Source organism: Nannospalax galili, unplaced genomic scaffold (assembly GCF_000622305.1).
Source record: "Nannospalax galili isolate Female #2095 unplaced genomic scaffold, S.galili_v1.0 scaffold134, whole genome shotgun sequence".
In the NCBI taxonomy this organism is placed as follows: Eukaryota; Metazoa; Chordata; class Mammalia; order Rodentia; family Spalacidae; genus Nannospalax; species Nannospalax galili.
Genome location: NW_008335593.1, coordinates 524,342 through 550,955, shown reverse-complemented (window position 1 = coordinate 550,955; position 26,614 = coordinate 524,342). Strand labels below are relative to the sequence as shown.

General features: G+C 44.1%; 1 protein-coding gene across 1 annotated transcript in view; it reads right to left on the bottom strand.

Annotated features, from left to right (window-relative positions):
* Nucleotides 1-26,614, bottom strand: part of Dlgap2 (DLG associated protein 2) — an 886,725-nt gene that overhangs the window by 685,615 nt on the left and 174,496 nt on the right. The window contains exon 3 of the mRNA XM_029562223.1: nucleotides 4,226-4,280. Within this exon, the coding sequence (XP_029418083.1) occupies nucleotides 4,226-4,280 (55 nt within the window). The remainder of the gene's footprint in view (nucleotides 1-4,225; nucleotides 4,281-26,614) is intronic.

Below are 26,614 nucleotides of genomic sequence, written 5' to 3'. Positions count from 1 at the left end.
TCTGCAGCATTGCATGACATTGGTGCACTCATATACATGCAGGCAATATACTCATACACATAAAAATAAAAATAATAAAATATTAAAGAAGAAATCCAGTGGATTTTAAATTACCAAGCAATCTTTCTTGCTATTTCAACAATGATATCCCCCCCCCTGCTTTGTGAATTAAACATGCAAGCTTCCCAGCAACCACTCCAATTTCAACTGACATCCTGCTCCTTGGATAGTTTAATTATGTATAACTAGGACTATCCTGCAGGTCTCTGAAGTCCTGTGTAATAGACATATATACTAGATATCCAAATACTTCATCAGAAGTATCTGTTCAACCCATGTGGATATTGTAAAATCAATGACCCTGTTACAAACATTAGAATTTAAATTTAAGATTCTATTCAGCCCACAAACACAGAGGAATGCAGGAATCTCTACCTATCCAAAGGCTATCCAGGTGGGGCGCTCCCAGTTCCTCCCAAGGACCTTCACAATAGAGCTGGGAACTGATAATACTGAAATAATTTAGAACACAGAAGTTGACAAACATAAGAGACCAGAGTACCTACCTCCCCAGCATCACCCTGCTGAGGAAACCTGATTGACCAGCATCTCACTGGCAGCAAGGCAACCTTAGAGACAGGGATGCTCAGGTCTTCCAGGAGTACCATTATGAATTGGCAAAGAAGCAAGAATAGGACCCCCACACATGAAGATCATTAACCTCTTTCTACCCAACTTCTATGAAGAACATGTTTTGATATCATCTTATGACTTCAGAATGAAATATAGCTCAAGGTCAAATCTCCCTGCAAGCTCAGTCTGTGTGGGGGGCCCATCAGCTACAGATGTCAGAGCCTATGGGAATGAATGTTGCTGCCACTCTGCAAGATGGATTTGTTCCTAAAACATCTTCATTCTTGGTAGCAGGACAGGCTGTCTCCTGATGGACATGGACAAATGCTTGAGGCAGCTAAGTCTAGCATCAAAGCCCAGCTAATAGAGCACTCCCTTGCTCCACTCCACTGACCATGTGATGACCCTGAAACAAAGAAGGCAAGATCGGAAACCAGACATAAGAACTAAGTAGCTGCCAACATTTGCACTGACCAAGCCTCATTATCAGGGAAATACATATAATCTGAATTCTCCTTTATGAATAGTTGCCACTGATACATTCTCAAATGTGTTTCATATAGCACACACACACACACACACACACACATACACACACGCACACACATGCATGCACACACACATAACTCATGAAACAGGAAAAGCAGAAGATATATTGTTTACACTATATGCTACATTTTCATCAAGAAATCAAATTTCCTACCCTCAAAAGTTAATTGCATAAAGTGTTAAAGCATACAGGAGTCCACCATGGCTTACAGGGGAGAACCGCCTATAAAACAATAAAGACAGGTTAACTTTTCACTGGAAAAATCATCAGTCACACAATAAAATGATATATGTGAGAAAGTTGCTCCTCAGAAAATTACCAAATCCATGCAGGACTCAGCATGCCCTGTGGACCTACATCCACCTAAGGCTCACCAGCTTGAATGTGGTCACACAAGAGCTGGTCCTGAATGAGACAAGGGGAATGTCCCAAAAGCTGGGGTCAGGGTCACCTCTAGTTTGTGATCCCTCACCAAAAATGAGTTTCAAGGTAGGGGAGACCCAGTGGTGTTGTCTAATAGCAAATCCTAACAGAAGGTGGCTGTACTCAAGCCAGAGACAGCAACTGAAATCCCAGACATCAGCAGCAGCTACCCTGTCTGCCTGGGTCAGCTGCCACAGTCCAGTGCACACAGCTGCTAGGCTGGACTTTTCAGGAATACAGTTCGCAAGCCGAAGACAAAATAAAGGTCACAATATTAGGAGTCACTGAAATGGGGAAAGGGAAGAATGTCTAGAAAACTGAATTAACCTACGCCCAACCCAGGCCTCAGTTCTCCTATGAACAAATTCCAAAGGGTAAAGAGAAGAGTAACTGGTGAAGTTAACCTCTTTACCTCAAACACCAAAATTATTACAAACAATCAAAGTAGGTTAAATGATGATATGCTTTTCTTTGAAAAAAATCCATGTTTAATTCAGAAACATGAATCATATATGAAGTTAATGGCATCCACAGCATTTCTAAAATAAGGAAGAAAACAGACAAGAGCATGAACGTAGTGACTCATCTTTTCTAACTGTGGTGAAATTTTCACATCACCATTCCATCCCAATCATACCAAGTCTATTCATGGTGCCGTGCCACTATCTCCAGAATTTTATCCATCTTCTAAGACTGAAAACTTCCCCCAACCCAAAGCTGATCTTAGGCAGAAATTTTGTAAACTATTCCACAAATCACCAGAATAAAAGCTGATTACACTCATGTACATTTGGAACTTCATGTTCTGTTGAAACACAAAGGCCCTCCCCATTATGCTTGTGTATTAGATTTCTTCGATAACAGAGCAGCCTGGATGTGCTAGATCTAATCCTGTTGCAAGAACTAAAATTCTGAACAAACACAGACCTCCAAGAGTCATTTTTTTCCTCCAAGTACTGGTCCTTCCGTTTGGTGCAATTCCTTCCCTGTTCACACCTAAGGCGATAACTCAGGTCCTCACCAACTTCAGGTTGAACTGTTTTTTCAGGACCTCCTGGCCAATGTCCACTACAGTCAGGGCTCAAAGGAGGCAATCTTCCTGGGTCTAGGAGCCAACAACCAGGATTCTTAGGAAATGTAAATAAAGAATCTTGTGCTGGCATCTTCCAAACTAACTTGAAACTTTGCATATAGCAAACTGTCTCACAATACCCAACACTCATTTAAGTTCTAAACAGCCACTGCGATCATCACAGGGTAGAGCTTAGTTTGTTTTATCATCTTGATGCTTCCGGGCCTAGAATGGCACATGGAGTCTGGCCCCTGCTCCTCCTCACACGTCAGTGTGCTTCTTTCAGGTATATGTCTACTAACAAATACTTTCAGAAAACAGAGGCTTAAAAATACCCAACTGTGTTATAAGCATGTTTCTCCATACACGGTAAATAGGTTGACATATGTTTTAGTAGGTAAAAACAAACAGAAACGGTTGTGCAAACTCGCTAAAAAAGGATGTGGTCGATAACATATCAATGCATATTTTTAAGTAAATAATGAAAATCCATTTTCCAAAAACCTCAGTGCTTTCATTGGACTAATAAACATAAGTGACACCCTTTACCTCTCAGTAACCATACCTGTTTAGAGGGTATGTATAATACAACAAAAGTAATCTCACTAAAGCAAGCCCCTCTATCATCACAACATCAATGAGGAACTGTCAGAAAGCCTCTGTTTTATACCCAACGAAAATACCCTGGGATTTACTTGTGTATTTGTTAAGACACAGATGGTTTTAGAACTGAGTAAAGTCTGCAGGACCCTTTGTAGAAAGTAGCTGCATCCACCATCTGCTCCTCAGCCTTGAAGACTCATTTTGAGGAAAATAGCTTTAATTATTAGCTCTATTCATGGAGTAACCAAAGCATAGATCCATAGGCTAATACAATATACATTCTCTTTTTTAAATGTTAAACAATCAACTTTCAAAGGGATTTACAGAACTTCCTTTTCTCCACATTTCCTCAGAAGAACTCAGAGCATGTATATTCAGATTGCAGCCAATCACACTGTCCATTCACAATGAGAAGCTGCAGGGCAATGCAAGCACCCACCACAAGATCCCTGTTCCATCCTGACTCAATCAAATCTTGGAGAGCATGCATCTGGCCAAATCCCACCCTGATGGCCAGTGGACTCCAAACACCCCACACTGGCCAAAAGCAGTGTCAATTTTTAGCAAAGATGTAAAGTAAGCAAACCAAACAGCTTTGAAAATTATCTAGTCATCTTTTAAAACAAGCCATGTTCCCTTGAAAATTCAAAATCACAATCATTTGAATCCACTTCTTTTATCAAAAACAGAAATCGAGCTTAACTTGTACCTCACCACAGAACTGAATAGTCCATCTTTTCTGCTTCTTTCAGTAATTTCTCTCTCTTTCTCTCTCTCTCTCTCTAACACACACACACACACACACACACACACACACACACACACACACACACATACGCACACACAATGTCAACTGCAAAAAGTCCATAAAACTTTGGTATCACATCTCTCAGTGCCACTGACACACAACTTGTGGTCTCAGATCAGAAAGAGGCAGAACTTACCTGTGTTCCTGTCTGGTAATATGCAGCAATGCTTCTGCAGAATGCCGGGCAGAACCTGTTTCAAAACAAATAAATAAAATGTACTTGGTTATTATTCAAGCCAAGGACGGCATCTCATTAACTGCTGTGAGGGATTTTCTAATAAGGTCTTTCGATGCTACACAAAGTCATTGCACCCTGGATGGTCTCACAAATTAAACGATACAAAAAATGCTGATGACATACATTTTTCATCAAAAAGGTTAATCAGGTAAGTGTGCTGATTGTATATGCTGCTTCTGGGATGGGGCTGCTGCTCAGGAAAGCACACCCTAATGGATCCTGAGAGATCTGCAAAGCGGCACTTGAGGGGCTTCTGTGTGCAGAGAAATTGGCCTGCCAATTTTCCTGATGGCTTTTAAAATATTAGGTGCAATTAGAGCCTGACAATGAAGCCTCACTGGGATTACGCTGGGTCTTCATCGAGGACCTAAGCTCAGCTATTCTCATCATAGAAGATTTGTGAGGATAACGTAAAGCAAAAGGCTGTGTTTATACTCTGAGCTTTGTGGGAAGAAGTGTCTTGTTTGATAAGGGGACGAAAGGTGAAAATAATGGAAAATGGTTTTATCACGAAAATTCCACAGTGTAAAACTACTGCAAAGCACAGGCTGGAAAAACTGCAACCAAAGATTCCCCATAGGAAATTTATGATCATGCTTCCTAAGTCACTTTAGAGAGAAGCTGAACTTTCATGCCTCCACAAGACCAGGCACAGTCAGTTCCTCAGCCAGCAGTGGCAGCTGCCCAAAGGTCTCTGCCAGGAGGACAGTATTACTTCAGATGTGCTCCATTCCAGGACATAAGCATCCCAGCGAAATGCTAGGAGTCTAATTCCTACCTTTGTGGAATTAGCTGCATTTTCTCTGCCATAACCACCTTCTCCTCTTCTACCTCCTCCAACTACCCTGTGTTCAGGAAAGAATGATCTTACCCTAAATATAATTGACTGGATAAGACAGCACCAGCAGTATTTGATGCTAGATAAACCTAACAACAGAAAACAAAGCAATAAACAAAGAAGTAGCTAGTAAATGCTATGAAAAATATAGAATTAGAGTTCAAAAATATACTCCTGATTGTTACCCAGTTGACTGCTGAGTTGGGACACAGACCAGAGATTATGAAAACCTCAGTCAATTTATCTCCATGACAAGAGCCACAGTATCAACTCCAGTCTGTGCTTCAGAATGTATGTATGGTATTGAGAGCCTCCATCAGCTAGGACTGACCCTGGGAGTTGTTTCTTTTTTCTTTCTTTTGAGAATTATCCTTTATTTTCCTTAGCTTATTTTTGGAATGAGTTGTTTGTTTTCTTGTTGATTAGGTTTTATTTTTTCCTATTTTTCCTTTTTATTGAATTTTTACAATTTACATACAATGTATTTCGACCTTATTTAAATCTACTTCCTATCCACACCTTCTCAGAAATTGTCACCTGCTGACCAATTTAATGTGCCCTCGAAAGAGAATGACTCGTCCACTCCAGCAGACATCAGTTGTCAATAGTTTCTCAGGTAGGACTGGGGTTTCTTACCTACTTCCCCATATCTGTGCTGGGATTTTACCTAGTTTGAGCTTACATGGGAATTGTGCATGCTGTCACTATTACTATGAGTACATATGAGCAACTAATCAGCTGTCTGGGAAATTGTTTCCTTGTGGTCATCCACCACCTCTGGCTCTCACAATCTTTCCACCTCATCTTCCTCAATGATTCCTGAACCTTGGGAGACAGAGTTTTAATATAGATGTCCTATTCAGGGATAAGCAGTCTGCAGTCTTTTACTCCTGCACTTTCTGGTTCTCTGTGTTAATTACCATCTGCTGCATAAGGAAGCTTCTCTGGTGAGAGCTGAGAGATGCATTAACCTATGGGCATAACAATAAATCATTAGGCGTCAGTTTAATACTATATCAATTTTGCAGAAAACTAGGCCTGTTGGATATCTAGTCTTAGTTCCTAAGTCTGATATCAGTTGTAAAGTGATTGGTTACTCCCATAATATTTATGTCACTGTTGCACTGGTGGACATCAGTCCAGTTATAGATTTCAGGATTCACAACTAGGTGAGGTTGGTGATTAATTTTTTCTTCAGGTAGCATGCATAGCACTTTCCAGCACTATGAAAGCTAGCCAGTTGAGATGAGGCTGTCAGGATCAGCTTGGCTTCTAGAAGTTGTTTCTGACCCCTTCCCTACAGAAGTCATGACCCTTTAATGCTAAGGATGCAGTAACACACAGAGTTACAATCTAGCCCTCCACCAGTAAGGACTCCTTGACTTTATGCTCCCCTCACTCAACAGCTAACACATACTCTTTGCTTCCCACTTCCAGCACTTTCCAAAGGTTCTATAGGTCCATACCAGGCCTGGTAGCCAATCTCTCTCAAATGGCACAAAATGGTCCAGTGAGTTTAGAAAGTACTATACCCCTCGTGACCTATGTGAAGAATGAAAGAACATCTCTGTAGGAAGCTTCTAACAACCCCAGTTAGACCCATTTGCCCAGAGGACTCTTCCTGGTTCCTTCTAACCTTCTAACTTCCAGAGAGTAAAACTAACCAACCAACTAGAGAAACCTTGTAACTGGTCACTTTAGCCCCTTCTCCACCCCAGAAAAACAATTAGGGATGCACCAGTAGGTTAACTTCACTAAGGAATGAGATAGGCCACAGAACATAGTCACAAGGCAATCTGGGTCCTTTCCAACACCCTTAATGCCAGGTGTGGTGGTTTGAATGAGAATGTCCCCCATAGGCTCCAAGTGTTTGAACATTTTGTTCCCAGTTGGTGGCACTGTTTTGGGAGGTCTTAGAAAATGTGGCTATGCTGGAGGAAGCACGTCACTGGAGGCAGGCTTAGAGAGTTCTTAAGCCATGCTCTTGCTTCCTGTGCCTCCTTGAAGATGTAGAGCTTATCTTCCACTCCTCCTCCAGCTACCTCTGCCACCATACCTCCCCGCCATGATGAACACTTGCCCCTTTGGAACCATAGGCTCAAATAAACTCTTCCTTCTATAAGTTACTTTGGTCAGTGTTTCTATCACAGCAACAGAAAAGTGACTAATACATCAGGTCTTAGAGGCAACTGAATTAGCCACATGTCCCACAAATGTATCTTAAGGATCAGGAAATGAAGTGATCATTGCCTTAGCCTGCTATTCTCTCCCTGATCCACTGGGACATAGGGAATACTTAATCCAGGCACAAATTAAGTGGCAGTGACATATTGGTAGCTTTGGAAAGATCATAAGATGGTTGTGAGAAGGTATATGTGAGATGGGAGAAGAAGGAAGGTGGCCTGCATTGGTAGAGCATAAACATTCCAGCACACCTACATTCCTTTTTAGCTAAAACTCCCCTCAAGTGTGGCAGCTGAGCCACTGACTCCAGCTTCTGACATCACAGACCCAGAGAGACAGACAACAATGGGAGCAACCTCATCCTTTAAGTACTGTGTTCCTTTAGAGTTCTAGGTTCTCACTTGGGAGGGCCACAGTCAACAAAGGAATTGCCAGAATGTCACCCTTCTCCTGAGTCCTAAACTGAGTCCCAGACTCAGGTCAGGTCCTGGAAGCCATAGTGAGTGTATGGGGGAAGGTCCAGTCTGAGGAGCACTGAGTGTAAGAAGAATGTGTCAGATTGTTCGACATGTGTACAGACTTATTACTCTTCCTAGGGATGGCTGCTCTTGGTCAAGCTCACTGAGGTGTGGACACTTGGCTCTGGGGCCCAGGTGACTTCACACTCCAGCTTCCGAACTCCCTTCAGAGCTTCCCCAAGAGGCTGCTACCCCACAAGGCCATCAATACAATCCAAGGGTCTTTCTTTGATGGTCCCTTTGAAGAAATACTCCCTCTCCATCATAGCCTCAAATCTTTTTTTTGAGCACATCAAGTAGCTTTTCACTGGACTCCAAACAGAAAAATACAAGGAGCTAGAAGTCATAAACAGATCATGGTAGAATTCACCTTGACTTTCCAAAAGGCAGACGATCTGTGTTTAAAAATGGTGTCCATATCTAATCTTGACAGTCTCCTCCCAGATTCAGTCTTGGGATGACACCTGCACTAAATCTTGGATAGAGCCACAGACTCTCAAATGTCGGGCACACATCACTTCTTTGCAGCTGGTTGAAAGGAACGGCCAGGCAGGACTGTAATGGGTTTATTTATTCCGCTCTGAAGGATTTACAGAAGGCAGCAAAGGAGAATGAAATTATCCTGCCTGCCCAAAGGCACCTTTAAAAGTTCAATCCCACTCAACCTGCCTATTCTTTGAAAGCATTTAACTGCTGAAGATAATTGGAGATGTTGTCTTCTGCTCACCAAATCAGGGAAGGAGGTAGTATGAACACATTCACCCGCACCCCCAGAGTCACCATTAGCACTCCCCAAGAGAGCCCACCATTCCATGCTCTGAGGTAACCCTGACAACACCTATGCATTGTGCTGAGTTCAGGCCAGTACAGTTAATCAGTTTGAAGTCTGTGATCTAGGAAAAGTCTCCTACATGGCATGTAACCTCTTACAGCTGGTATGACAGGCGTCAGAACACAAAAGCATGCTGCTACAAAGTCTGCAGTCCTAAAGTCCAAAGTTAAGATGTAGGTAGTGCCATATGCCCATTTAAGACTTCAAGAATGACCTTTCCTGTCTTTACAGCTCCCAGAACCTTGTGGTTATGTCTTTTCAATCTCCATTGCACCTGCATGGCTTTTCCCTATCTACAGAGTGCTCCCTCCATACATGCACCAGCATGGTCTTCCGTACATATCCAAATGGTCCTCCACCTCCTGTATACATATGTACCCACATGGTCTTCCCTCCATACATGTGCACCCATACCCTCATGGTCTTGCCTCCACATGCATGTACCCATACCATCTTCCCTTCTCATGCATGCCAGGATGTCCCTTTACATAGAGACAGCCCTATTCAATTGGATCCCACACCAGTGGCCTCATCCTCCCTTAGCTCAATCTTCTATATCCAAATTGACATGCATTCTGAGGTACTATGGGTGACTAAAGCTCTAATGCATCTTTTGGGGGGACACATGGTAAAACTTAGCAGTTGGGGAATTCCAGTCAGGGCTCTATTTCATTGCTAGCTGTCATGTATTAGCAAATTATGGAGCTCTCTGGTCCTCAGTTGACTTCTGCACAGAACTCCTTCAAAATGTAGCTTGAACACCCCTAGCCTATCAGGCATCTCTGGTTTCTTACTGCACCAATACTCTCAAGTCAGACTTCTTGTTCTGACATTCAAGTCTCCTTTAGTTTGCTGGTGTCTTCCCTCCCCAGTGCCTTTGGGATGGCAACTCACTCATTCCCATATGTACAGCATTCAGAACAACCTCAAGCCACATATGTCCTTGAACCCATCTCTCTCCCAATGTCTGAGTCATTCTACCCTGTGGCCTCAAATGTGGCCTCAAGTTACCCCTCCCTCGTCGAGCCCCCAAAGAGGACAGAAATTGTGTGAATGAGTATCTGATATGTGCCAAGGACTTAGAGGTGACCTGTACTGGGTGGTGTCCTAGTTACTTTCTACTGCTGCGATAAAATGCTGACTCAGCAACTTGAGAAGAATGGGTTTATTTCATCTTATTCTTCCAGGGCACAATCCATCTTTGAGGAAAGTCAGGCAGAAACCTGGAGGCAGGAACTGAAGTGCAAACCACAGAGTAACACTGTTTACTGACATTCCCCTGGCTTGCTCAGCAATCCTTTTATACATCCCAGGCCCATTTGTCTAGAGAGGGCACTGCCTTCCTACATCAATCAGCAATTTTAAAAATGCCTCAAATAAATAGCCAAAGGTTAATGCAATAGAGAAAATTCCTCAGTTGAGGATCCCTTTCCCCAGGTGATTCAACTTGACACAAACCAGCAAAAGGCACAGATTAGAGCCTGGGGGAGGAAGAGATGGTGCTGGCAACAGATGGAGGAGGGGCTGTGACTCTTTGACAAGCCGCCATAAGATCTTCCCATCTACTGGGTACTCTCCTCCTTTTAGCCTGTGTACTGGAGCTATGATGGCGTTCCTGAAAGTCTTTATCTCAATGACCATGCTATGTTGGCATCTCCTGGGCTCACCATCCTGTTGATCAAACAGAAGGGTCTCCAATGTGCCTAGGGGCTTCCTGCCTCCATCTCTCATCCATTTCCCCTGACTAGGCTTCCTCCTGCCAAGTTATCTCTGCCCCTGGAGACTCATGGATTCTAGCAAGCCTGATTCCAAAATAAGTCATGGACTCAGCAAAATATTTCATATCAGGAATCTGTTTCCTTTTTGGTGAACTGGGAACAAGGTGCTAGAGTATTAGTGGCATGTGAGATGCTCTGAACCACCCATGCCAGATGTTCAAGTGTCAACAGAAGTTATGTGTGAACAGATTTGGTCTCAAAGAAAGCTGGGGTTTTGCATCTACTCATCAGTTTCAAATTCAGTTGTGCTTCCCCTGAACATTCATTTGATAGTCTGTGTATTCTCTCCCCAAGTCCATCAAGCACTTCTTCACGCTCCTGAATCTACATCCTGATGATAGATGATAATAAGGAAAAGATATTTTTATAACTTTTTGTCTTCACATATAATCTTCTAAGCTTAGACAATTTTGAAGTTCCTTTTGTTTTACTTACTAGGTAGACACCTTGTGGTGTTTTCACTACCCCAAGATGTTTTTATTCTGCAATATCTTGAAACTCGTGGTGCTTTCCACTCACTATGTCTAACTGTTGATAAAGTTGTAAACTAAAAGAATGGTAAGTTCACCAAATGGTTTAATGAGGCACCTGTTCCAATTAGTCCAAGAAAAGTATAGATAAAATGTGACAGATATCTAAACATCTGCCAGTGGTATTTTCCGTTTTTGTAAACTGCAATGACTGTTAGAGGATTCCTAGCCCAGTTAGTGAGGCCTAGCCATGGATCAAAAGGTGGCAGATGTCCTGACCCATTTCTGGGATATTTAGTTTGTAAGCTATGATGACCAACTGACCTCAGGAAGGAATTTTCCTGAGATAGCATGGTCCGTCATGAAAAGAAACATAAGGCCCAGGTGCCAGCCTTATGATGATGTAAAAATGCCTATTTAATCCACATCTGTATTTCTGGTTGAGTCCTAGAGACTCTAAAAGCCATATTTGCTGATTCTGGGACCTTATACATGAGAAGAGAATAGAACGAAATTTCCAACTCTCTCGGGTGGATGCTTGGTCTCTTAGCTGGCTGAAGAATTTTTCCATAACGACTAAGCCCATCAAGCACTTCTCCAACATCCTGAATCTACACCCTGATGATATAATAACCCAGGTCTTAGTTCCTCTCTGAGACTGTTTTTCTCTCTCTTTCCTCATCCCAGAATCTACCCCTACCAACCAGTCATGCATCTCCACTCTTTGTCTCTCAGCAGAAAGAGTTTACTTCCTGTGCTGGATAGCTCTAGTGTTAACTTGACACACCTGGATTGAGGGAGCCTCAACTGGGGAATTTCCTTCATTGGACTGGCCGGTGGCCATTGTCCATGGGGCACCTTCTTGATTATTGAGTGACGTAGGAGGGCCCAGCACACTGTGGGTGGTGCCACCCCTGGACAGGTGGGCCTATGTTGTATAAGAAAAGCAGGGTGAGCAGAGGCCATGGGAGCAAGCCAGTAAGCAGCATTCCTCCATGGCCTGCTCCAGCTCCTGACTTCAGGTTCCTGCCCTGAGTGCCTACCTTAGGCTCCCTGATGAACTGTGACCTTGGAGATGTAAGATAAATAAACCCTTTCCCCACCAAGTTGGTAGTGGTCAGAGTGTTTGTCACAGTAATGAAGAAACAAACTAGACACTTCCTATTCACAAAGAAGTCATGTGTTCATTCTGTAGCATATTTGCTGTGATGCAAGAAAGGATCATCATCCTGCAGCATAAGCCTATGGGCCTGATGGACCCACCCTCTAAACCTACCTGAATGATGATAAAACTCACATCCCTCAGTTCTCAGAAACACCAATGTCTCTGCCTGTTCTCTTTTCCTGGAACTCCCATTATTCATCTGCTGGGATGAAGGGGCCTAATTGTCTTCTCCTCCCTCTTTCTCTGCCTTTTTGTTGTATTCCAGGCCTCCAGTGACAGCCTCAGCTCTGGAGACGCACTGTTACTTCTTCCAAGCTTCTCCTTTTCATGATTGTTCCTGATTGTTCCTTCGTCCAGCAGCTTCATCTTGGCTCTGTATGCAGTACTGGCTCTTCTCTCTCTGAGGACAGGAACACTGACAGCTCCTCTGCACCTGGCATTGTCTGTTTACAGTGACATTTTCTTGCTCATTTGCTTAATTACCCCCATGACTGTGAAGGCTGATGTTCCATGGCCACACACCTTGCTTGAGATCAAGGCCTATGTGTTATCACTTGACACCAAGTACCATGAATGTGGGGTCAGGCCAGCATCATAGATGCCCAGTCTGACAGCAAAGAGGAAGGACGCATCGTAGGCCAGCCACAGACAGGCTACACCAGACTCCCAGCTGGGAACTGCTTTGTGTATCTCCATGTACCTCCCTCATGCTCAGCAGCAAATGGCAAAGATACTTGACATTGGCACTGGTAAGTCATGTGTACACCAGAGCTCTTAATAAAATTGTAGCCTCTGAGGTGGTTGTGTGCGCTGAGGATGGAGTACCTGGGTGCTGTCTAGCTCCCTCACACACAGGGACACCAACTGATCCAAGGCTGTCTTAGTAGCCAACTATAGGGTGAATACATTCCTTTCAAGCAGCCTGAGAGTTAGAGGAGGAAGAGCCTCAGCAGCTAGAGAGGAGAGCCTCAGCAGTGTCAGGCTGCTATTGTGTGGTTCTCATGGAAAGCAAAGCCTGGACACTGAGCAAGTTGACATCAGTGCCCTCATCTTTGTCATCTGTGAAACAGGACCACTTCAAGGACTAAAGGTTTTATGTTCCATAAGCCAGTGAGTGCAATCTACCATGAAGAACTCAAACCTCAGCCTGTACTAGAGATATCTATGCACATGGGAGCTATCTGCATAGCATCCTGGTCCCCAAGTGGGGCCGGGAACTGTTTCATAAGCTCTCTGATGATGGTTGCTGATGTGGTTCAGGAAACACAGTTTGAGAACCATGAGAACAACATAGCTAGCTGTGAACAACAGAGCCATCCTCTCACCCACTGACTGTCCCATTAGAGTTCATGTAATAGAACCATCCCATCAAGTAGGCAGAGGGTCTGGCATGAATACTCAGGAGATAGAAGGCAGAAATACTTGGCATACAGAAATCTCAATGTGTTTCTACAGCATGAATGGGAGATGGAGGGCTACTTGGAGGAGGTAGAAATAGCCCCCAAGTATCTCTAGAAGGGATTGGAGTAAGTACCCTCAGTTTGAAGGCACATGGTATCCCAAAGGGCAGGAGTGAGACAGGTAGTTGGACATCTACATTTTCAGACTTGCATCAGGCTTAGGTACCTTTGCTCTACCAATACCAATCCCTTTTCACATCTCTTCTTAAGAACAATCTAGTACTGCTTCCTCAGTACTAGACTGGCAAGTCATGCTAACTTGGTCATGTCAAGTTTTAAACACCTCTGGCTCTTATGTGTGCATATTGTAACCAAAAATAGTTCTAAGAATACCCACAAAACTAACAGGAGTAATCAAAATTTACCGGCTTGTGCATGGGACCTAAGGCTGCAAACAGACATGAACACCAATCAGGCTGCAAGCCCAGCAAGGCCACAGGACACCACAGCCACTATCACCAGACTAAGCAAAGCTGGGCTTCATCTGCTCCATCCCCCACTCACCGGAAACAAGAGATAGGAACGTTCTTCTCTCAAATAATGTTAAACAAAAACATGTTCTATTAAAACTAAACTAAAACTCCTGCAGACACCGACTCTGCAGTCAGCACGTTCCACTCACGAGCAAGAGACTCCCATGAGTCCTTCATGTCTCACAGTCACTGGAGACACCCAAGGATCATCAGATATTAGGAGCAAGGCGCCACTCTGAGAGACCCCAAAACTGTAAGAAATACTATTTTAAAATGAGACATCCAAAATCAATGATTGTCAACATTTCAGAATGTAAGAGACAATATTTACTTGGTTGTTTGTTTAGTTGATTGGTTAGTTTATCTTTTGAGACAGGGTCTCTCTGTAGCCTAAGTTGACCTTTAACGCATTTACCATCCTCAAACTCCTGACTGCTGGCATTGCAGGTACAAGGCTCCGTGCCTGGCAATACTAGCTTTTATGTGTGAATAAGAAGTGGGATTCTACCCTCACAGAAGCAAAACCTATAGAGCAAGAAAGAGCATTTAGAAGTCAGAGTCAGAAGAACCAAATTTTAATAAAGTAAAATGCTAAAAAAAATAAATTCAAGACAACATCTCAGAAAGTAGAGAGAAAAATATACAAAGGGTAAACAGAAACTTAGTTCTGGAGTTTTCTACCTGACAAAGAGAGACAAAGCAAGAGATCCTTGAAGACAAAGTGAGTGTGCTGAGCAAGCTAGCCTGACCTACAGACATGCGGGAAATAGACTCGGGACTTAGAACCCCACAGAGCACCCAGTCACATCCTGGTGACTAGCCTACTACACCACAGTAAAATGCAAACTAAAGGGAGGCTCCAAACACAACCACAGCATGGAACACTGGCGGCTGAGAAGCAAAGAAACAGAGGAACAGTGCTCTGGAAACTGTGAAGGAAACATCTCCCTATATACACTGCCCAAGAAAGAAGACAGCATCAGATACTTCAGTTGTGAGCTAAGGCATTCTGAAATGACTCCATTTCTGCTATGAGGAATCTGTTGGAGAACACCCTGCACCACCACAGAGGGAAAATAGAGAAAAATAAAGCCTGGGATAAAGGGATAAGGCTGTTGTCAGAAAGAAGAGGCAGAGAAAATCATGTAGGGTAAGAGTGGCCTAGAGGATGATGAGATGCTCCTAAAACACTTACTCATGTAAGGTAGAGCTGAGCTGCACATAGAGAGGAAGCAAAATCCTCATCTATCAGTGAGGGGAAGTGCCAGAGTGTACTGCCAGCGGCTTAGGACAACCAGTGGTTATAGTAGGCACATGTGTGAACCAGATGCAATTAAAACATGGAGTGCACAAGTCCTCATGATGACTCTTACAAATCTGAGGAGGCAGTACCAGACTATCCTTCAGAAAAAGCAACTTTGACTCGGACACAAACCCTTTGGAAGTGAGAACTGCAGATGTTTCCGAAGATTCCCACTATAGTCAGAGACAGCCATGAACTTGGTATGTTTAACTCCCTGTTCTAAACATAATATCAACAAATCCCAAAGGAGCACAGCCTGGGTAAGAGCCAGATATACATTTAATGAGCTCCAGCCTGATGGAAACTATTACTGATGAAGTTCTGACAAAGGGTCAACCCTATGCTTCTTTCTAAATGTAATTCCAGCATGCTGGGCTGAGCAGGACATGTCAGTCATAAAATGAACAGAACCTGGCTGAGCACCATGCACTACACTTTCCTTACCCCTTACCCAGAAGGTACATCAGGGTAAGGTATACCCTGGCACATCTTTCTTCACATATACCTAGCATGGGTTCTGTTCTGCAGTGTGAAAGAGGCAACATAACTTATAATCTAATCTCCAATAAAATAAGAATACGGGCAACATCACTAAACATCTCACAAAGTCTACACATTTCCTTGGGCTAAAACTATCTCTCTCTCTCTCTCTCTCTCTCTCTCTCTCTCTCTCTCTCTCTCTCCCCTTCCTTCCTTCCTCCCTTCCTCCCTCCCTCCCTCCCGGTCAGCCTTGGCTGCTGTAACAACCACAGATTGGGCTTAAACAACAGAGGATAATTTCTCTTAGTCCTGGAAGCTACAGGTCCAAGATCAAGGTGTCATAGATTCTGTTCCTAGTGTGGGACATTTCCTGACATGCACACTGCTTTACACACACTATCTTCATCTCAGATGGGACGTGATAGAATGGGTCTCTTCCTCTTTTTATGACCCCAGAACGAGCCCCACACTCATGGGCCCTTGTCACCACCTCTACACACCATCTCTCTGAGGGTTATGGCTTTAACATAAGAAATTTGGGGGACACAAACTTTCAATGATAATACTACTTAAACATTCTCTGAATTTTTTTAATCATTATTTTTAAAAATTTTAATAACTAAATGATTAGAAGAAGCATTTCACTGCAGCTTTAACATATTCAGTAACACACTCCAGAGCAAGAGTACATCTCTTTCACAAGTGGGTGCAAGTTTCTAGATACCCAGTTGAGTTAATACAGTTATACAATATTGAACTCAGTATAACCCTGTAAGACATAAAACTGAATGAGGTTTTTAAACCTTTAAAAAAGATCTCCATTTCATTTTAGAATATATTGTTCCTTGCAGAAAGACTCATTGGTTTTGCTACTAACGCTGAGATGTTGGCACATGCATCTCTAATCTGTATGCATCTGATTATTACTAGTCATAATTGGTTGCACTTGAACCCTTGGCACCTGTGTATGTCTATAAAGTCATCGGGCAGATTTCAATAGTAATGTTTATCACTTCTACTAATTAGCATGACATAAATTCCCATGCTTCCTCCTCAAATATAATACATTAAAAAAAATTTGTTGATTTTTTTTTGTGTGTATATCACAGAGAACATCCCAAACCATCTTATTCAACTATACACCCACTTCCCAGATGGCACCCTCCTCTGATAAATAAGTATGCAAACAGACATAACTCCAGGAACCAGGATAATGGAAATGAAAGAGGGAGGTAAAGGAAGTTACCTGAAAGAGAAGAATGGTAGGAAACACCCTCTATTAAGGGAGATATATATAAAAATTGTGTTAGTCTAAGGGAGGGGGGAGGGAAGGGTATACAAGGATCCTAGGGAATAAAGGAAAAGAAGGAGCTCAAGAGAGGTAGGACCATAGGAGAAGTATATTCGTAAGGGATAAAGGGGGGAAATGGGAGCACCTTAAGTGAGAAAACCATGATGGAGGGGTGAGACAATGCAAGTGATAAGTAATGCCTAGCTAGTCTTGAAAACCAGAGGGAACCATATTAGTCCTACAACCTCCTAGCAAATTATACATAGCAGATCAAGAAATATATGTCTAGGTAAGGTTTATCTGAGAACTGATCTTTGCCCAAGATTTATCTACATGACACACAGTAATTAAAAGTACCAGACTGGTGGAACTAACCTTCTTGGATGTTTAACAGACATACTTTGAGGCCTATACTAATTTAGTCAGAGGGACATAAAGGACAGCTTTTGCTCCTTGCCCTCCTCAGTCAACTAGTTCCAGGGGACTATAAGCATCTCTCAAAATATCCTGTAATTGTGGTGGGTCACCTGTCCTCTTGATCAAGGAGGCTGAGGAGACCCCACCAGATGGACTTGAACCAGTGTCCGGTCTACAAAGAGGAGGGTCAACACAGAGGAATCACTTCCTCCATGCTTCCAAGCGAAGTAAACCATGGTCGAGCAGGACCTTTGACTTATCTTCACATAGGTGGAACTGGTAAAAGAAAGGAGCCAGGGGCTCCTCCCAAGCCCATGTGACCCCCGAGGAATAGATCCTAATATGACCTTAAGAGTAAAACTAAATTGGTTTATCTGGGCCAACTGTATGACTTTAAACATCCAAAAGGAAAGTACAACCAAAAATTCTCTAAAATTTAAAACCATATTGGTCAACAAAAAGACATATCAACCCAAGAGCTGAAAAATCAACTCACCAGACAAAATTAGTAGCCCTTTCTAGTTACTCTGGCATTAAAAACAAGAGACTTCTAACTCCCAAAATGCCACCTTCATTGCAACAGACTATACAACTCAGGATGTATCAACAAAGTCACCACAGTGCCCTACTCCAGGGGAACCAGTATAGCATTTCATGGTATTACTACAGAGCCAAACATGTGGATCTCCACTGTCTCTCTAAGCTCCATCCTGCCTTGTGAGCTCTGACCTCATCCTGAGAGCTCCTCAAGTACACAGACCTTATGGGATGCTGGCACAGAGATCACAGCTGTTAGGACTGGGTGTGGAAATGTCCCTCACAGCCTCAAGTATTTGAACACATGATTCCCAGCTAGTGTTGACGTTTTGGGAAGGCTGTAGGACCTTTAGGAGATAGGACCTACCTACCTCAAGGAAGCACATAAATGGGGCAGGCCTTGAGGGTTACAGTCAGCCTCTGGTACTGGCCAGTTGCTGGCCAGGCTGGTTGTGTGGATCTGGAGCACTCCTCTGAACATGGTTCAGACAAATCCCTGGCCTGAGAGGCTTTGGACCTGTGCTCTAACAAGAGCCATTAAGCACAGAGTACCCCTGCCTCTTCTGCAGCCTCATACCTGGAACACTGTCCCATGAAGAAGGCCTTTCTTCCTTAGAAAGGCAGAGTAAGGGCACTTTCTGTAGTCCTGTGCTCTGTCTACATAGAGGACATGCACTAAGAACTTCCAAATTCAACCTGCTCACTTTCATTGTCTAAGAATTGTCATTATCCCCATTACAAATGGAAAATGGCCAACAGAATCCATAGATATTTTCCTTCTTATTAGAAACCATTTAAATTAATTTCACAGAAGATTTTTCTGAGCTTAAAAGTAGCAGAAGTCAGCATGTAATGATCCCAGAGCAGCTGTTCCATAGACTTTTCTAAATTTCAGGAACCACAGGCAGATGGAGTCAAGAACCTACTAAGAGTCTATTTTCCACAAACAGATTTGAAAGAATTCAGATTATGAGAGAAGTACCATTTTTGCTTTCACTTAAGTTTACTGGAAAGGGCAAGGCCTCCCAAACACAGGCTATACTGCCTCAAGAGAAGACGCCACCCCTAGCCAGCCCCCAGTCACCCTCAGCACGTTTGCCTATGAGTGAGAGATTGAAGGCCACAACCTGCAAACTGTGGGGCTTTTGAGTTTCCTTTGCTCTCATGGAAGAAATGTTACATGTGGGGCTGAATTAGTCATGGGTTCAGGCCTGCCAAGCCCACATCCAGGCACAGAGAACTCAGAACACTAAGGTCAGCAGCTGACTCAGGCACACCCAGTCACATGACAGTTGGATGGAAGTGGGCGCCACGAGCAGCGGACTTGTTTGTCTTCACTTCTCCCTCATCTCTGCCCATGAGCTAAGTTGAGGTCAGCCATACTAATGGCTGCGGACAGGCACGGTGCAAATGATGCACCATCACCATATAGTCTCCTATATAAGCCTCCATGTAATTTTAATACACGGATTTGCCCTCTGACACTGTCCCCGGGATGTTGTTGGAGTAACCCCGTGCCACACCCTCTTCAGCTGTTCGATTAGGGTCCTTCTGCCCCCTCAAAAGGAGGACCTCAGTTACATACTTTTAGAAAATTTAAAAATATTGGAGTTTCGCATTGTAAAATGAGAAAGTCTGGTTCCCACACCCCATATACTCCTGAGCAGCGTACTCCAGAACCCACTAGAACCCACAGTATACCTGCTACATCACCAGTGAGCTCATCTGGGAGAGACCCTAGATCAATGTTTCCAAGCACTATCACTGCATGCAATGCCTGGGTCCTCCCCTCACCTGTACTGACATCCTTTCCACTTTTCTGATCCCTTCCATGGGGATCCAGGTCTTGGGGTGCCTGAGACAGCCATAACTCCCCTCTCTCCACAGGTATGTCTGAAATAGTACAGTGGAGTTCATTACCTTCCCGCTGAAGATACTTGGGTGTCTTGCTCTCAACCCTGATCATGCTCCTGTCTGATTTCAAAAATGTATCTCTAGCTACCTTCTTTTCAGTACTTAGGTGTCGGTGATGATCTTAAAATGAACCTGCCTTACATAACTGACCCCCAGCCTCCCTCCTGCCTCCCTCCTGCCTCCCTCCTGCCTCCTGGTCTCTGAGTCAGGCCCTCAGTCCCACTTGCCTCTTCATGCCAGCCCTCACTCCATAGAGCCTCGCAGCAAATCCTCAGAACCAAGTCAGCACCTCTGCTGTCCAGCCAACTTCCTTCTTCCCTCACCTTGAGAAATCAACATTCTCCAGATTTCTGAAATCTAATCTTCAAAGAGAAACCCAAATTTGTCTCTTGTAATAGTTTTAAATGTCAACTTGCCACAACTTGGGATCACCTCATAGAAGCACTTCAAATAAGGACTTATCAAGATCAAGTTGGCCTGTGGACATGTCTGGGGGGCGGGGAGCAGGGATTGTCATGATGGTTAATTGAGGTGGAAGAGCAACCATCAATATGGGCAATACCATCTCATTGGGCTATCCCTGAACTGTATGACTGAAGAAAGCTAGCTGAGCAGAAGCAGCAATCAAGGATCCATGTGTTCATTCTCTCTGCTCTTGACAGTGGATGTGATGCTTTAAATTCCCACCTTGACTTCTCTGCAATAATGGACTGCAACCTAGAACCGTAAGCCTAATAAACCTTTTTCTCCCCAAGGTTGCTTTTGGTCAAGGTATTATTCATTGTGGCAACATAAATGAATCTAGCATACTCTCCCATTTACAAATCATGCTATATTAGTCTTCTGATTAAAGCCTTCTAACAATTCTTCTAACAGCACTTAGGTCTTATAGGGCCAAAAGATCAGACATGACTTAGTCAGAGTGGCCAATCACAGTCCTTTGCTGTTCATTACACATGTCATACGTATGATCCCATGTCCTTTGCACATGACATTCTTTACCTGGGAAGACATTTTGCAGGACATCTCAGCCCACTTCAAAGAGCACACTTCAGAGACTGTCACTCAGTCCCTAACCTGCTTATGTACCCTCCTCCAAGGGGTGCCCTTGACATATCTTATTTTTCTCTATTATCTTCTGCTTTGCCCAAATAGGAGCTCTGTGCAGTCAGGGCCTTGTCTGTGGGCTCACCCTGAGTAAACATCTGCTGAAGTAATGAGTGGCTAACACATGCCTCCAATGTTCTCAAATTTTGTAGATCCTGTGTCCAGTTAGCAAGCAAAATCTGCAAAACCCCATAAAGCCAACAGGCAGCCTGGGGCTCTGAGGTGGTCTCTAATGTTACCCCTATAAGAGGAGCTGCAGGACATTGGTGCATAACATGTCTACTGAGACAAATACTGGTATTGAAGCAGGCACCTTTGCCAGTGTAGCCCCAGGCAAGGTTCTAGCACTTCCTTCCTCCTCTAATTTAATCTGGACAACACTTCTCAAGGCACCTCAGTGTTTTTCCCAATTTTGAGGATGAAGAAACTGAGACACAGAGAAACTTCTGGTTCAATGACATCCAGTGAGAATGTAGCAGGAGTTGCACCTGCCCCCAGCACATGCCAACCTGTCACAATTCAACCCCAGACAACAAACAAAGGATCAGAATTCCATTTACGTATTTGTGTGTGTGTGTGTGTGGGTGGGTGTGTGTGTGTGGGTGTGTGTGTGTGTACATATATGCCTGTGAGTGCATGTTCACACATATGTACATGTATATGAAAGCCAGAAGTTGACACTGGGTGTCTTCCTTAATCAATCTCCACTATTTATTTTTTTATTATTATTATTTTTAATCTTTGAGACAGAATCTGTCTATAGCCACGGCTGACCTGGAACTTGTTCTGTAGACTAGGTTGGCCTCAATCTCAGAGAGAAATGCCTGCCTCTGCCTTCTGAGTGCTGGGACTAAAGGTGTGAGCCACCACGCCCCGCCTCTACTTCATTTTTTTAAAAGAATTATTTTTATCATTTTCAATTATATGTATATGATGTGTATGTAAATGCCATGTGTGTACAGGTGCCATTGGAGGCCAGAGAGGGTGTCAGATCCTTTGGAGCCGGAGTTACAGGTGTGAGCCACCATACCCGGATGCTGGGAATTGAACTTAGGTTCTCTAGAATAGCTAAGTACTCTTAATAGCTGAGCCATCTCTCCAGCCACTTCACTTATTTTTTTATGACAAGGTCTCTCACTGAACCTGGAGCTCACAGATTAGCTAGGCTAGCTGACAATAAGCTCCAGGGATCTGCCTGTCTCTGTCCCCACAGAAATGGGGTTATAGACTCATGCCACTGTGCCTGGTTTTTACATGGGTGTTGGGGCTCCAAACTCAGGTCCTTTTCCTTGTATGGCAGGCACTTTACCAACCGAGTCATCTCCCCAGCTCCTTGTTTTTATTTTTTGTGATTCTGGGCCTAATACAAACTAGGCAAGTTTTCATCCACAGAGCCATATCCCAGCCCAGAACTCTGTAACACTGAAAGGTTCTTGCTGTACTGCAAGAGCAGTCAGGACCCAAACTTGGGGCTGAAAGTCACAAGGCTCTGTGCCTATCTCACTGCAGGCGGTCAACTTCAGCCCAGGTAGGGCTACACCACAATGTCCCCACCTGATGTGGGAAAGTTAAAGAGAAAAGGAGCCATGGACCACATGGTAGGACTTAAGGCACGATATTTCCAGTCATGACAGGGAATAGCCAGCCTGCAGGTCACAGAGAACAGGGAGCCACAGAGGGCACCTACAGCTGCTGAAGCAAATATACTGTGGGGAGACTTGTGCTTCAAAAGTCAACTGTCTAATAACGGAACTGAGCCTCCACAGGAGATGCCTGCATCTCCCTTGGCTTAACAACAGCCATGGGAACCCCACACTCTAGGACATCAGGGTACCACATCATTAAAGCCTTGGAAACAGACTCTGTGGGCCTGGGGCTAGTATGAGGATGGGTTAGACCTGTGATCCACATCCTGGGGTCTGGGAGAGCCCAGTAGACTCACTAATATACAAATATTATTCAGAAGAATGGACAGAGAATAGACATATAGAACAGTGCCCTTGATCCTGCCATGGACCCATCGTGCCTCCCTAACAGACTGATCCCCTAGGAGCCTCTTTGGCAAAAGCCTGGGTGAGGGAGATCCAAGGCAGTACAGAGAGATGTCAGTCACCCCACCCCTAGAGCACCATAGCCTTTCCTGTGCCCTCACCTTCACCGACACAGCCTGCAGCACTTCTCTGCTGCAGACAAAGTCTTGCCAGATTTGCTCCATCTATTTAATTAAATCTAATTAAATGTATTGGCAATGCAAGAGAATCTGATGCACAGAGCATGTGTGCTTGAGATAAATCACAAGCGTGTGCTCAACGGATCGATCATCTTGGCACAAGAAGAGCTGTTCCCTTTCTGTTGAGTGAGAGGGACAAGACATGGAGAGCCTAGAGTGGGGGTTGTGAAATCTCATCACTGTACTCACAGAAAAATGACAAGGTGGCCATGTTCACTAAGTCCACGTGCTCAGCTAGACAGCTCAGCAGGTCTCAGTTATGGTACTCTGCAGGTTCTGGTCCTGCCACCCAAGGACAGTATGCCTCAGGTCATTGTAAAGGGCAAAACTGTAGGAATTTGTCAAAGATCTAGCCCTCACCAGCTTTGGATGCACAGAGATTTTACCCATCTCACAGTTCTGTAGCCTGAGGGATCTGGATAATAATCATGCAGATTCCTGCCAGTATGAGGAGCTTCACGGTCCATCCTTGCGACTGTGCTATCCTCAGGCACTCTACCAGCATGATTGTGTTCCCTCTGCAACAAAGAAGTAGGCTGGGTTGGGGGTGGATCAGACAGTCAGGTGTCCCAGGGGACACAGAGGTTGATGCGTACTTCATCTGCAATCATACATCTTGTTTCACCATCTAGATTTATTTCTCCTTCTCCTTCTGCTTCTCTGGCCCCTAAAACCCCACAATCCCACTTTCTGTAGCTATGCCTAATGGTTCTAGGAATTCAGACAGGATTTGTCCTTTTGTGAATGGTTTATCCCACTTGACATAAGGCCTTTGAGGTCCATCTATACTGTGGATTGTGTGGGGATGTTCTTCCTTTGTAAGGATTAATAACAAATACTCCATTACATAAATGGACACGTGGGTTCTTTCCACTTCTTCATGAAGTATTGCTAAGAACAAAAGTACACAAATATCTCAAGACTCTGCTTTCAGTTTTTGAGCAGATACCCAAGAACAGAACTGCTAGATTATGATGACTCTTTTTTGGAGATAGGGTCTCCTATAGCCCAGCAGGCTTGGAACTCACTATGCAGACCAGGATGGCCTTGATCTCACAGAGCTCCACATGTGTCTGCCTCCCAAGTGCTGGTGATTCTATTTTTTGTTTTTTGCTCCTGTCGTAAATTCCCTCTCCTATGAGAAGCAAGGTGATATTTATCAGCTTTCTCAAATGCGCACACACACAACTCAGAAAAAGGACACTTTCTGCCAGGACATGATAGACTGAAAACTGGTGAACCAGGTCCTCCTATCTCCTACCATGGAGCCTTCAGGAGGCTCCCAGGGTCTTCCCTGTACTCCTAAGACAACCAACAGTATGATACTTTGTTTCGGGGTATATTTTAAAATTTTTCTTGTTATGTGACCCAGCATTCTTATTTATCACCATTTCAGATACCCCAGCCCTCACAATCCTCACCTGCCCCCACAGTTAGCCACCTCAGAGGTCCCTGAGCTGTCCACAACAGCCTCCTAGTTTGCTAGGACACAGGGTAGTTGTAGGCCTAGCCTTGGATCATGTCACACCTCACCCCTAGGTACAGCTTCTGCTCACTAGAGAAAAGGAGCCAGGCTAGACACCTGCTGCTGGACATTGAAACAGTTTCAGACAGCAGGGAATCCCTTTGTCCTCCTGACTCATCTGATTAATAGCTGCACTTTTGAACTCTGCACAGCATGCCAGTGGCCACCGGATGTTTCTCAGTCTCATCCAGTGACCTTTGGCCCACTCATTCCCTGTGGAATTCTTGAGTACTTTACAAAATTAAGAAGAAACAAATGGCCCTCATTACTTCCCTTGCCACATGATCCTTAACACCTTCAACTTTCAAGTGCTGTCACCACAGCAGCCTGTGAGCTTGTTTACTTGGAAACAGAGACTGTGCCCTGTGAACGTCATCTCAGTCCTGGACAGCAATATACACACTTCAGGTTCACAGGCATGTACCGACCACCATTGGAGGGGGAGGAGAGACAAAATCACATGACCCCTTCAGAGTGTAGGAAGGGGCTATTGTGGGGAACACTGGGACCTAAGCTTGCACACCCTAATGTTGCTGATGGTCATGATGAGAGGAAGAGAATGAAATGCCCCAAGGAGGAGTTCAGGGCCTGGAAATATAGCAAAACCCCTAAGCATCACCTTGAAACATCTAAAGGGCTAGTTTCTCTACCATGGAGAGCTTTAGAGGAGAAAGACTCTGGCCAGCAGCAGAGTCTGGGGTTAGGGGGAAGAAGACAGAACTGCATTGGGGTAGCAACATAGTTTTCGGTCCCACCGTGAAAACCTGTGAAAAATCCATGGTGGAATAACAAAAGTAAATTTGTGTCTCAGGATCACATGGGGGTCAGGGGAGAGAGAAGCAAGGACTGATTCTGCAGGAGCCTCAGGAGGTCAACAATAAGACACAGTGATGCAACACTTAGCAGCACAAAGATCCCAAGACATGTGGGAGATCCAGGGATGGAACACAATCGTGAGAGGAGCTAAGTAGAGAAAGAGGACAGGAAAAGCCCTAGATTAGCCATGTTTCCAATTTTCCCATAGGCTGGAACAGTAATTCCGGAACTATATCCCACGGCAGAACTCCACGCTCAGAGAAGGTGGAAATACCAAATCCTGGAGTGTGGTGGCAATCCACATTAAAGACTTAACGTTCATGCAGAGGAGTTGGACCATGTGCACTTAATCCTGGACAACTCCTAATGGCTTGTATTAGAACCCAGGTGCACAAGGGCCTTTACTCTAGACTTACGTGTAAAAAACTCAAGGGGCGGGAGACATAGCTCAGTGGTTAAGAGCACTGGCTACTCTTGCAGAAGACCTGGTTTCAAATCCCAGCACCCATGTGGCAGCTATCAACCATCTGTAACTCCAGTTCTAGGGTCTCTGAAGCCCTCTTCTGTCCTCCATAGGCATTGCATGACATGGGTGCACTGACATACATGCAGGCAATGCACTCATACACATAAAATTTAAAAATAAATAAAATATTAAAACTCAAACAAGATAATTTTGAAAGTTGCCTCCAGACCCCACAGGACAATGGGCCTTTGTATCCTCCATAGAGTCATAGTACCCACATAATCTGTGAAGGTGGAACACAAGAAAGTGATCGCTGCTAGGGATGCTCAGCAGTTAAGATAATCCATGGTGCGAGACAACTGCCCAAGCCATGATTAAACAGTGATTTTTCCAGTAGGACTAGCAGGATTGAATCTATGCTAGAAACACAGCAAGCCTTGTTCAAACAGCTCTTTATCCAATGACAGCACACCAAGACCCAGG